Source organism: Stegostoma tigrinum, chromosome 10 (genome assembly GCF_030684315.1).
Source record: "Stegostoma tigrinum isolate sSteTig4 chromosome 10, sSteTig4.hap1, whole genome shotgun sequence".
Lineage (NCBI taxonomy): Eukaryota > Metazoa > Chordata > Chondrichthyes > Orectolobiformes > Stegostomatidae > Stegostoma > Stegostoma tigrinum.
In genome coordinates this window covers 13339630-13352374 of record NC_081363.1, presented here as the reverse complement: position 1 = coordinate 13352374, position 12745 = coordinate 13339630, and the positions used below count along the sequence as shown (strand labels likewise).

General features: G+C 41.7%; 1 protein-coding gene across 11 annotated transcripts in view; it reads left to right on the top strand.

The window, feature by feature from the left end:
- The window catches only part of adck1 (aarF domain containing kinase 1), a 531577-nt gene that overhangs the window by 144925 nt on the left and 373907 nt on the right, over positions 1-12745 (top strand). For 10 of the 11 annotated variants that reach the window (XM_059649006.1, XM_059649011.1, XM_059649004.1 and 7 more), the window contains one exon: positions 2865-3068. The exons of the other annotated variant lie outside the window; for it this stretch is intronic. In XM_059649006.1, the coding sequence (XP_059504989.1) occupies positions 2865-3068 (204 nt within the window). The remainder of the gene's footprint in view (positions 1-2864; positions 3069-12745) is intronic. 11 annotated transcript variants of the gene reach the window in all.

Here is a 12745-nt window from a genome sequence, read left to right as displayed (position 1 = left end):
GATTTTCGATTCTTACAAAACAGTATATATATTTAAGTTGAATATGTCTGTTGTGCTTCTATCATTTATTCATAAATCCAATTATTAATTTAACCTGAAGATTATGATCCTGCCATGCTCTGTTTGTTGTCTGTCAATTAATAGGAGAAGATAGTGGGCCCTCATATGTAATGCCCATACAAATTGTGGTAAATGAGACATTTTGCAATTCCTTCACACACAAGTGATTGAAGTTTTAGTCTGTAGCATCTGCTGGCAGGGATTGCATTTGTGCCGTGAGCGCACATAAGGTCTTGGGTGAATTGTAACATTGAAATCCGATTTGATTTCTTGGGTGGTAGGAGAAGATCCCAAGCCAAGACTTGAAGAGCCTGAAAATAATTTCAGATCATAATCAATATTCCATTTTTTTTCATAAGCAGGAACTTGTAATGGTTCTTCTGTCGCCAACTTTATCAATTTCTCAACTCATCTTTTGTTTCGAACCTATCCTGTTACTACCACTTCTATCCCTCACTGTCATCCATTTTGCCATTTAATATCTGCTGCCAATCCTATCAAATATAATTTAATTTTTTTTTCCCCCTCTCTTTCCCTGGCTCTGTACTTGCTTTAGAACAAAACCTGTCACATCTCTGATTTATTCCAGTTCTAATGAAAACCATCAACTTGAAAAGTTACCTCTCCATTATGATCCCAGTTAATGGTGAGTCAGAACCCAGGGTGAAACCTGAATAAACAATGAATTTTGTTTTTCTGTTATTTCACCATGGAGGTCAGTCACTGAACATATTCACAAGAGACTGCTAATGTACTTTTAACAAAATAACGTTAAAAGTTTATTGCACAGAAGAAAAATTGTATTACACACCTCGTATTACACAATCTCCTTGCCAATAGCAGAAAGAAAGATTCATCCATTTTATACCCAGCAATAACTTAAAGACCTCAAACCACAATGAAGAGTCATCCCAACTCCATGTTAATGTTTCCTGCTGGGTTTTTAGCAGTTTCTTTTTGACAGATATCTGTTGTGCATTCACTTGACGCTTTTTTCTTCACAGCTCACTTAGTCCTTAATGTGGGCTCCGAAGCTCATTTCTTCAAAAGTCCTATAGAATGTCTTCTTCTCTGATACCTCTGCAGCTTTTGCTTCAATAATTTTCTTTCCACTGACCTCTGAGAACTTCGATGCTGCTCCCCAGCCCTGACTGCTTGGAAATTACTGATAACAGCATCACTTCTCTCTGAATGATCTTTTTTCCAGCAACCTCCTTATCTTTCTTTCCCTCTGTCTTTCCCTTTGGGTTGTAAAACTCAAATCAACAAACACCTTAACGATTCTCCCTGTGGGTGACTTGCTAGTCAGTTAGTGAAAATCATGTGACTTCTCAGAACTGCTGTTTCAAATTCACTGTTCAGAAATGACCTTTTATTAAAAAAAGAGCATTTGAATCAAAAACAAACACCCATTTTGCTTCTACCTAGCGTCCCAAGTAATAATAACACATGATGAACATTTATTGCCCCCTCCAACAATGTTGTCAGGCTTACTGGGCGCTTTCTGTTACAGTTCAGATTTCAAGTACCTGTAATACTTAAATTATTTTGAAGAGGCCCAGGCCGAAATTCTTCCCCTACCGATGGCCAACTGAAATGAAATGAGATTATTCTCATTTTAGCTTGCTGTATGCTAGCCTGTCTCTGATAGAAAATGGCTGTAGTTGCTGTATTTCCAAAAAGCAAGATAAGTTGCATGGAGACCAGTGACATGATAACGGGATGCACAATTTCATTTTTAAATTCCCTGGCAAGCCTGGTATTTATTGCTGATCTTCACTAATTCCTTCAAGAGGGTGGAGAATCCACTGTCTTCTATTGGATGTTGAGGAGTGAGGCAATGGTATAGGTGTAGAATTTGTTGGAAGTGGCAGAGCAGGTTGAGAAACTGGCTAAAAAAAGTACTTGGGATTGTGGGCTTTAGAAATAGGGGCATGGAGTACAATAGCAAGGACCATTAGTCCATAAGAAATGAGAACAGGAATAGACCATTCAGCCCCTCAAGCCCACTCTGCCATTCAGTAGGATCTTAGCTGATTAGACATCCCTGATGTCCAATTTCCTGCCCTTTTCCTGCATCTTCTGGTTCCCCAACTGATCAAGAATCTAGAAATTTATGATGAACCTTCATTAATCCTGTGTTTTGAGCTCATCTGGAATGTTATGTCCATTGCTTCGCATTTTTACAGGGATTGTGAAAGCATTAGGGTGGGGTTGCAGGAAAGACTTAGGAAAATAGTTCCAGGGATGAAGGACTTGAGCTAGGAGAGCAGGTGGGAGAAACTGTGGCTGCTGTCCTTGTAGAAGAGAAGGTTGAGGAATGATTCGACTGATGGGGTGGCCAGAAAAGTTACAGAGAGCCTGTTGGCTGAGGATTGAGAACCAGAGGAGACTGATTTAGGGTAATTGGTGAAGGAAAACCATTTTTACACAAGGGATGGTTGTAGTCTGCCATACATTACCTCTGAGGATAGTAGAAGGAAATCCAATCATGACTTTGCAAAGGGATCTGAATAAACACTTGAAGGGAGAAGAGTTGTTGGGTTGTAGGACAAGGAGAGGGTGTGGAACTTAGTGAGTGGCTCATGCAGAGGGCCAGCATACCCTCACCAGGTAGAATGCCTTCTTTCTGTTTTCTAATCGCCCTATGATTCTTTGTGTGCGTTTGCGCGTTGGATGGTTTCGGTCATAATTTATCACTGAAGTTTGATGATTCCCATGACTTCAGCATGTTTTCAAAGAGAGAGCCGTGCCTTTGAAATTTCAGACTGCTGGAATTTTCTTTTTACTTCTCGCCCACTAAGGTCCATCGTCGTTCTGCTCAACATTTGCTGGACCTCTGCTCTGCCAACAGGGGCACATTCATCAAAGTGGGCCAGCATCTGGGCGGTTTGGACTATCTACTACCAGAGGAGTACACCAGCGCATTGAAGATCCTGCACAGTAAAGCCCCACAGAGCAGTCTGCAGGAAATTCACCAGGTCATCGAGGAAGATCTTGGCAAAGAGGTAAAGCAGAGCCTTGCACTCAATCTTCATTCTTCTGTAAGAGTTATTGAATGGAGGAATGTCAAATTACTTTCTTACCTGCCTCCAACACACTCTCATGCGCATATCACAGCCACAAAACACACATGCATAACCCTATGTACATATCACACGCAATTCACACTCCACATGCACATCACACATACACTTACACAAAATACATCCATCCCACTGTTGTCAATCTTCACACTTCAGAGTATTTATCATAATTATGTTTTAAGATCTTCAGTGATATTTTTAATTTTGACACTTTTAATTAAAACAGTCCAAAGTATTTATCGTATAATTATTTTTAATGCCATGAGTGGGTCAAATGATGTGTTGGTGTCACAGAAATGACCGTGAAGCTCTCTCTTTAACACGAATGCTGATAATTAGTCACTGAATCATTAAGAGTAAGCAGCAGAGAGTAAGGGCTCGTGTTTATGGAGACGGAAAGAACAGGAAGAGATAGAGATGAATATAAAATGGGCAGTGAGACAGATAAATGGAGAAAGAGTGAGACATAGAAAAGAACATAAAGAAATCAAGCAAATAAAAAGAGAAATATTAATAAATGCATTGAGAGATGAACACAAAAAAGGGGATCCAAATGATGTGGAGGCAAAAAACGCATGGGACGGAATCTTACAGGGGTCTGAATGACATGGTATAGCAAGGTATGTGGCAAAATAGGGCAGCAAGGCCCATCTACACATTGGGATCAATCCAACTTTTATGCTTTTCACAAGTAGCTTGATGAGGTTTTCATTTGGCAGCTGTGAGATGACAATCGGTGCTCATTATTGACTGTTAAATGCCTTGATAAAGCCCCAAGTTGTCTTTGTTAATATTCTGAGCCAAACTTCCCAAACTTGCTAATCTTGGTGGATTCAGCCTCACTGCTTCATCTGAACCACCTTCAATGTGGACACTGGGTGACAAAATCTCAGTGTGGGATCCATGGGCACCAGCCTAAAATACTCCGTGGACGTTGGCATCTGCCATCTGCAGTCCATCATGACTATCCTGGCACTTCCACTGGGTTCTAGCAGTGCTCTGGAAGCACAGATTGCCATGCAGGGTGCAACAACCTGTGGACCTGAGGACCACTGGTTGGCCATTGGAATGCAAGGAGTGTACACCCTTCCAGCCGAACCTGAGAGTGTGGATCTGATCCTCCCTGGCAGCCAGTACCCTGCCCATGGAGACAGCCAGACAGCAGCTTCTGGGCAATGACTTTCTGGGCAATGAGAGCTGTCACATCATGTCTGCTGTCTATTGCACCTCCTATTTCAATAAAACCTCTGATTTCCAATACTGTAGAGTCTTCTCTTAGCTGAGGTTCAGTTGATGGATCCTGCCTGGCAGTGCTCGGAGTGCCAGGTACTTGGGCCTTTTTTTCCTTGGCTAGCTCACCAGATTGAGGACCCACACACTCTGTCTATGGCTTGCACCAACGTATCTGTGTTTAGGAGAGCAGGAGGCAGACTTCTTGATTCTTCCTCAGCGGCCTTGGTATTCTCATCCTCAGGAGCACGGTTCCCCCACAGATGTTGTTGTGTGGCTTGTGGAACCTGCAAGACCAAAGAAAGAGAGGGTGTTGTGCTAAGGGTCAGAAGTGGTGTTCAATAAATGAGGGTGACAGCGGGGTTAATGGGTATGTGGCAGTGACATGGAGAGTTGTATTTCATTGTTTGGCAGGACACAGATGTTACAGTGTTACCACAGGTGTTGCCTTGGTCTTCTGCAAGGGTCAAAATTCTCTGTTGGTCACAGATGTTGAGCGCATCTCCCATCTATACGGACTGCCCTACTTTGTAATAGATTGTTTTCCCGAGTAATGAGATGATAATGAGAGGTTCATATGCAGAAAAAGGTGGAAAGATGTTCTGAGAAACTGAGGAGGCAGCATGGAGGCCATCCAGGATGGTGGTGAGAGACTGAGTGGGAAGAATCAGTGAGGGAATGTGTTGTAGGTAGTAGTGAGGGTGATGGGTACCAAAGCACAGAGAGCGTGTGTGTATTTGCAGAGAGAAGAGTGTGGCATTTACCCTGGTGCAGTAGCAAAAGTCCTTGAACTTCTTTCTTCACGGTTGGTCATTTCTCTGCATCGTGGACCAGACTAGCAGGGTCTGATGGCATGGCCTTCTGGGATGAGGTTGCCCTTCCTTTGTACCCCCTTCACTCCTTGACCCTGTTGGAAAATCATGGTCCCATCTTCCCCTTCTCTGCCATGTTCTGATTCTGTCTTGTCACCAAGTAGGGCACCTTCAGAATGCCATTGCTTGACTGGGTGCACTGCGGCATCTTAGCAATGGCATGAGCACAGTGATGCTGGTATTTGTGTGGCAAGTTGTTTTGGGAATGGTGCAGGGTAAGATGGAAATTGGATACGAGTGACACCATGGGGTCGTGGTAAGTACTTAATGAGGTGAGTCTGGTAAGAAAGGATGAGAAAAACAGTAGGCCTGACAGTGAAAAACCTTCCAAAAACCCAAAACAACTTGGACTTGACCGATCAATATGTACAATTGCACACAAAAATACATGCGCAAAGATACACATCAAAACAAACACACTCAAACATGTGCACATGCACACGCACACAGTGTAACATAACATAAATATGTATATAAATAAAATGTGATTATTATGTATGCACACATAGGGCTAGACTGGCATATGCCTACCCAAATAAGTACACCTAAGGATAGAGTCAGCTATACCCACTGATAGACATAGTTACAAGATCTGTTTGCAAGTGCTACACTCTGTTTCTTAAAAAAGATAGCATTGGAAGTAAATTGTCTGATCCACTCTGCCTTTAGGGAAGTCGAATGTGCCTGGCATGCGAGTGGAAAGAGAGAACCAGCAATCGGTCCCAGTTAGCAAGGTCAGAGAGAGACCCACAGGCCAACTAGCATGACTGTCTGAGAAATATTTAAGTGCATTTTGCTTCTGCTTGGTTCCTTAGTGTGTGCAAACAGAGGGCAGGGATGCTGGGGTTCTGAAGGGCAAGGGCAGATCCTGCAAATTATGCTGTTTCACATCATTATTTTCTGACACTTTTTTTTTCTCAACCCAGGAGTTAGGGGAGGGCAAGGTGCTTTGTTACATCCTGTGTTTTATTCCTGCTGTGGGGAGGATGTTTTCAGGGGAGAAAGAGAAAGAAATTCACCTTTAGATGGTCTTCAGTCATTGATCCGCCTTAATTTATTTGATGTACTGGAGCTGCAGTCACACTTCACTGATTTCAGCAAAGCAGCTGGATAGGCTCGCCAGCATTTCTCAGTAAGAGCACCTCTTTCAACCCGCTGCTTCATTGTACTGGTTGTATTTAACCCACCCGCTTAACTCACTCACCGTCTCTCATTATTGAGTGGGGAGAATTAACACAGAAATAGAATTTTGAGCCCGAGGCTGGTGAAAAATATGTACATTTTTTGTTGAAAGTATTCTCCAGTTTCCAGCTGTTGGGCAGCTTGTGTGCAAAGGTGGAAAATGGGGCATTGGGTGAGCTGGGCATTGGGGAACCCTAATGACAGATGCCACAGAGAGGGCAGCCCTGATGCAGGGTTCCGACCCCAAACATCAACTTTCGTGCTCCTCTGATGCTGTCTGACCTGCTGTGTTCCTCCAGCTCCACACTGTATTGATGTTTCCAAAAGTATTCCAGTGGCTTAAAGGCATTGTTGAACTTTCTGAGGTTGAGAGAAGTGATATATAAAAAGTGCAAGTCTTTCCTTCTTAGATTTGAATTTTGTTGTCACATGTACCTAAGTACAATGTTGTGTTTTGTGAGCAGTACAGGCAAATCGTACCATACGAGGACGTACAGATCAAATGGTGTCTTGACAGAGCGCGGCATACAAGGGTATCGCTGCAAGATTACAGGAGGTACAGAAAAGCAAGATCAACATTAGATTGAAATTCGAGAGGTCCATTCAGCAGTCTGATAACAACAGGGAAGAAGCTGTTCTTGAATATGTTGGAACATTTGTTTAAACTTCTGTATCATCTGCCTGTTGGAAGAGATTGGGATTGTATAACTGGGGTGGGGGGGGGGGGGGGCAGTCTTTAAAGTTGTCATCTGCCTTTCCATGGCAATGAGAAGCGTAGATGGAGCCCATAGATTGGAGGTTGGCTTACACGATGGTCTGGTCTGTACACACAACTTTCTGCAGTTTCTTACAGTCTTGAGCAGAGCAGTTGCCAATACCAAGCTGTAATGCACCTAGATAGAATGCTTTCTCTGGTGCATCTGTAAAGGTTGGTGAGGATCCTTATGGACATGCCGAATTTCCTTAGCCTCCTAAGGAAGAAGAGGGATTATTCCTTTTGTTCTCAATGAATGACAATCAACAATATGTTTAAGAATGGTAGATCTTGTGGTCTCCATGAATATATTTCTCAGCAGGAGCCAGTAGATGGCGAATAGGAGCAGGAACAGCCTAAGCATGGAGACAGTTGGTGAACATGCCTCATCTTCCAGGCTGAGGTCATCTCACACCATCTGGACCTGGAGGAAGTCCCTGCAGCATCCAAAGCTGTAAAGTACAGCTCAATACCATTTAAAACAGAGCCAGCAATGCAGTTAGAGGCTCCCCAACTACATTTCAAATGTTTCAAGTTGTTGGAGGGTAGTGATGGAGAAAATGAGAAGAAGCGATTGGGATGGTGGTTGTTGGGACATAGTCAATAATCAGAAGATCTCAATTTTAAATGAAGAACCAGAGGGAAAGTGAGGATTTTTTTTTCTACACAACAAATTGTTTTGATCTGGAACACGTTGTCTGAATGCGAGACTCAAGAAAGAATTTTAAAAGGAAATTTGACAAATACTTCATGATGCAATATATTGGAAAGTTATGAGGAAAGAGGGAGAAGTGGGATTATCTGAGATAATAAAATGTGAGGCTGGATGAACACAGCAGGCCAAGCAGCATCTCAGGAGCACAGGGATTATCTGGATGGCTCTTTCAAATAGTTAGAATAGACACGATGGCTGAATGGCTTCTTTCTGTGTCCTATTATCAGGATCATAAAACATCTGGACAGGACTGAACAATACAGTCTATTGAGCCTGCTCTGCCATTTCAACCTGAACTTTGGGTTTCTTTCCTGCTTCCCACATTCCTTGATGGCATTAGAGACCAAATATCTGCCTTTCTTAGTGTTAAATGTTTATTGATGGATCATTCACAACACCTTGCACTAGAAAATTCCAAAGATTAATCACACTTTGGGAGCAGTAATTTCTCCCCATCTCAGTCCTAAATGAGCAGATGACTGAGCGTCTAGACGTCACGACTGGTGAAAAATCTGTATTTATCCTGTGAATGTTTCTCTGAGAACACTCCTTAATCTTCTAAACACTAGAGAATATAGGCCCTGTTTACCAGGATAAAGGACAAGTAGGGATGGGTAATAAATACTAGCCTAGCCATCAATACCCGCATCCCTTGAAAATACCCCTTTGCATGCTGACTGATAACCAATTCTTGCGAACATATTACCTCCAAATTCATCATCCACTACCTTGATTATTAAATGTACTTTAGAAATCAGAGCATGATTCTAGTTTGTTTTCATTGATTTGACTAGTTAATATCCTCAAAAAACTACTAAATTTATCTAACACAGCAATTAGGAAATGGTAATTTGTCAGATTTTAATCACTTGAGTTTCTCCAGTACTTTCCTTTGCTGATATTAATTATTTTACGTTATCACTACTATTAGCTCCTAGGTTTCTCTATTTGATGTCTAGGCTGTGTCATCCAACGTGAAAATGGGCACAAAATATTTGTCTGATGTTTGTGCCATTTCATAAATTGCCAAAGATAGTTATCCTGTTATTGCCTTGAAGGGACTACCTTTCAGCTATTCTCCTCATGTAAGCTCATGAAAGCTCCTATAATCTGTTCATTATACCTCTGGCCAGTTTTTCTGTTTTTCATTAAATGGTTGGTGGGCCTTTCCTGTGTTCCTGTCTTGGGAAGTCTTGCCCATTCTTCCGTCTGGTCAAACTCACTGAATCTCAGTCAGTTGAGTCCAACACAGGTGATAACTGCTTGATATAACTCATTGGGTAGAGGCACATACATTCAGATTTCCAAAACCTATTGAGATAGGTGGTGGGAGAATGGTATTTTTTCCATCACCGACAGTTATGGGAACCATAACCCAGTTCTGAGGGAGGGTCACCGGACCTGAAATGTTAACTCTATTTTTTACTTCACAGATGCTGCTGGACCTGCTGAGCTTTTCCAGCAACTTTGTCTTTGTTCCGGACTGTTACAGGGTTTCTTAACCAATTGTTTTCATTTGCTTTACCCATTATACTCATTATTTTGATGAATAGTAACAATTGTTTACTATTTACGGTAAATGTATATTGCTGATTTTCAAAAAAGATTCAAGAATTTTGGGATAAAATCAGAAAAATTTGATGACCTTGTCATCAGTAAGAGTAACTATGAGTCTATCATAAATTTTCATCAGTGAACCAGATTTTTAAAAGTGTTATTAGTGAAGGAAAGCTGCTGTCCATATCTGGCCCAGCTTAGTATTCACTTTAGACTCACAGTAATGTGGTTGACTCTAAACTGCCCTCTGACTTTCCTTTTATTTATTTGTGGAATATGGGTATTGCTGGCCATCCCTAATTGCTCAGCAGACAGTTTGAAGTCCACCACATTGGGGGTATGGAGTCATTTGTAGGCCAGACCAGCTAAGTACAGCTTCTGCCCTGGTGAGATTTGAATTCATGTCCCCAGAACTTTTCACCTGGGCCTTTCAATTATTAATTCAGCAATGTTACCATTGTGCCACCACTTCCCCCAAATGAATGAATTTAAAATGGCCTGTAGCAACAAGTTCTCCTTAGGTCTCATTTAAATTATACCCCTCTCACCTTAAACCTATGTACTCTAGTTTTGCACTCCACTACCCTGGGGAAAAGATCTTGGCTGTTCACCTGATCCATGCCCCTCATGATCTTATAAACTTCTATAAGGTCACCCCTCAGCATCCAACACTCCATTGAAAATAGCCCCAGCCTATTCAATCTCTCCCTGTCGATCAAACCATCCAACCTTGGCAATATCCTCATAAATCTTCTCTGAACCCGTTATAGTTTCACAACCTCTTTCCTATAGCTAGGAGACTAGAATGGGGTGTGTGTATGGAACGTGTTACAAGAGGAGGTGGTGGAGACTAGTGCAAGCAAAATGTTTAAAAGATGTGGATGGGTACATGAATAGGAAGGTTTAGGGGGATATTAGCCAAATGCTGGCAAATGGGACTATATTAATTTAGGAAATTGGTTGGCATGGATGAGTTGGACCAAAGGGTCTATTTCCGTGTTGTACATCTCTATGACTAAGACCCCCTGTTAAAAGACAATTGAGGGATGGGCAATTAATGGTGGCCAAATGAATGACTCCCATATCTCATGATAAAAAACATTGCAAAGGGCAAGCTACCTGAGAGAGAATGTAATAGATTTCTATAATTTCATATACATGGAATAATAAGTGCTTTTACAAACAGAAGGCTTGAATGGAATTTTTCACTCTTTGGTCTAACAAACATGGAGATGTGAGAGGGCGAGGTCTCTGTTACTGCTGATAATAACTCTGAGGGCTGGGGATTCACTAGCTGTAACCAATAGTTCAAGCTGTTTGTAATACCTCATGTCAAATCTAAAGAATGGTTTGAAATCTTTTTTATTGTCACCCTTCCTTCCTCTTTGGATCAAGATTATTAATAAACTGGAGAGTTTTGTTAGTAGAGCAAAAAATAGAAAATGTTAGGAATATCCTGCACAACTCTCAACTTCCTAAAGACAAGGCAGATTAATGTATCTTCTGGCTCCTTACATCATGTCCAGAACGGCCAATCCTCCAAATCTACAGGAGTGTCCAGGAATTTTAGATTAATCTCCAGGATTCTGTTGTGAAGAAACCTTGGGAGGAAAGCTGCAGGAGCAGTAGAAGATAACTGTATTCTGTGTTATGGTACTGCCTTGAGAGTGGAAAAAATGGAAAAGAAAGGAATCCCTACATAGCCAAAGGATAGAAAACTAAAGAACGCGATCTTTTACTGGAAACTGAAAACCTTGACAGGAACATGCTAACTACAATCAACTGAACTCAAACTTAAATTAGCAGGGGAAGGTAAGTGAAACAAAAACGAAAGTTTCACTTTAAATAGTCAATTCGCAAAATGTCCCAACAAAGACTTGTGTGGTTATGAGCACTCATGTTGCTTCCCCTCTGTGCTCCTCCTCTTCCTCTCATGTTGGCTGTCACTCCTCTACTTTATTGAACTTGATGAGAAATGTTGTGATACATTGTCTAGGACAGGTGGGACTTGAACCCAGACCTTCTGGTCCAAAGGTCGGGTCAGTACCATGGGTCGCATGTTCCCTGTGATATGGAATTGTATGTTGAGAATGAAGAATTCTTTTACAATGATAAACAACAAGATACTGTGTAATCTACCACCTAGAAGTTGCAAGTCAGGATTGTGATGGAATATTTTCCACATGCCTGGAGGAATGCAGCTCTGGCAACACTTGTGAAGCTCAATGCCATCCAGAACAAAAGCAGCCTGCTTGACTGACACTTCATTCACATCCTTAAACATTCACTGCCGCTACCAGCAGCAGACACTGGCTGTTGTATATGCCAGCTAAAAGATGCAAATTGCCAAGCCTCTATTGATATTGCCTTCCAAACTTGGAAGGGAAGCAGATACATGGGAGCACTCTCACCTGCAAATGCTTCTCCAAATTGCCCACCATCCTGGCTTGGAAGTGTGTTACTGTTTCTTCACCGGTGCTGAGTCAAAAACCTTCCCTCAGCACCTTGGGGGTACCTACATCACAGGATCTGCAGTGGTTTAATAACGTGTTTCTCAACTACCTGCTCCAGGGGAATTAAGGATGGGCAATGAGCATTTTTCTTGTCCGCATGTTCACAGCCCATGTATAGGTGGAAAAAGCAGACATACATCTGGGTGAAACAAGGGAGAGCAACAGGAAAAGACTGATGTGAAGAAAATTGAACAAAGGAAGTCTAGAATAAACGAAAAAAGGAATGGATGAAGAACACAATGTTTCCCCTTCTAAATGCAGCATTGATTCAGTGTATAAATCATGTTACGCTGTTAATGCAGCCTTCTGGATTTACTGCATTGCCCCCAGCTTCACATACTGTAAGCAACGTACCAAAGGACAGCTTCAACAGGCCTTGTTTATTCAAACATGTTACTGCCATTTTAAATGTTACTGCAGTACCCCCAGAGCACTGCTGGTTTAAGGGCTGAATACACTTTATTAGGGTATTTGCTGGGGACTTTCAAAGTGACAAGATGCTTTCAGAAGGTAAATACTGTTCTTCACTGCTGACAAGACACTCTTACTGAGGATTATCACAGAATGAAAGGGAAAATTAGCTGAAATAATTTTCGTAGAGGGTTACTAAATACAGAATGCTTTACCACAGTGACTATTAAGGAAGTGGCTATGAGCTTCTTTACCACAAAATTGGAAATATGTTTGAACAGGAACACTTACATTTATGAAGCAACTTCTCAGCCCCTCAGATGCCGCAGAGTAAGCTGGTTACTTTTGAAGAACAGCTATTGTTA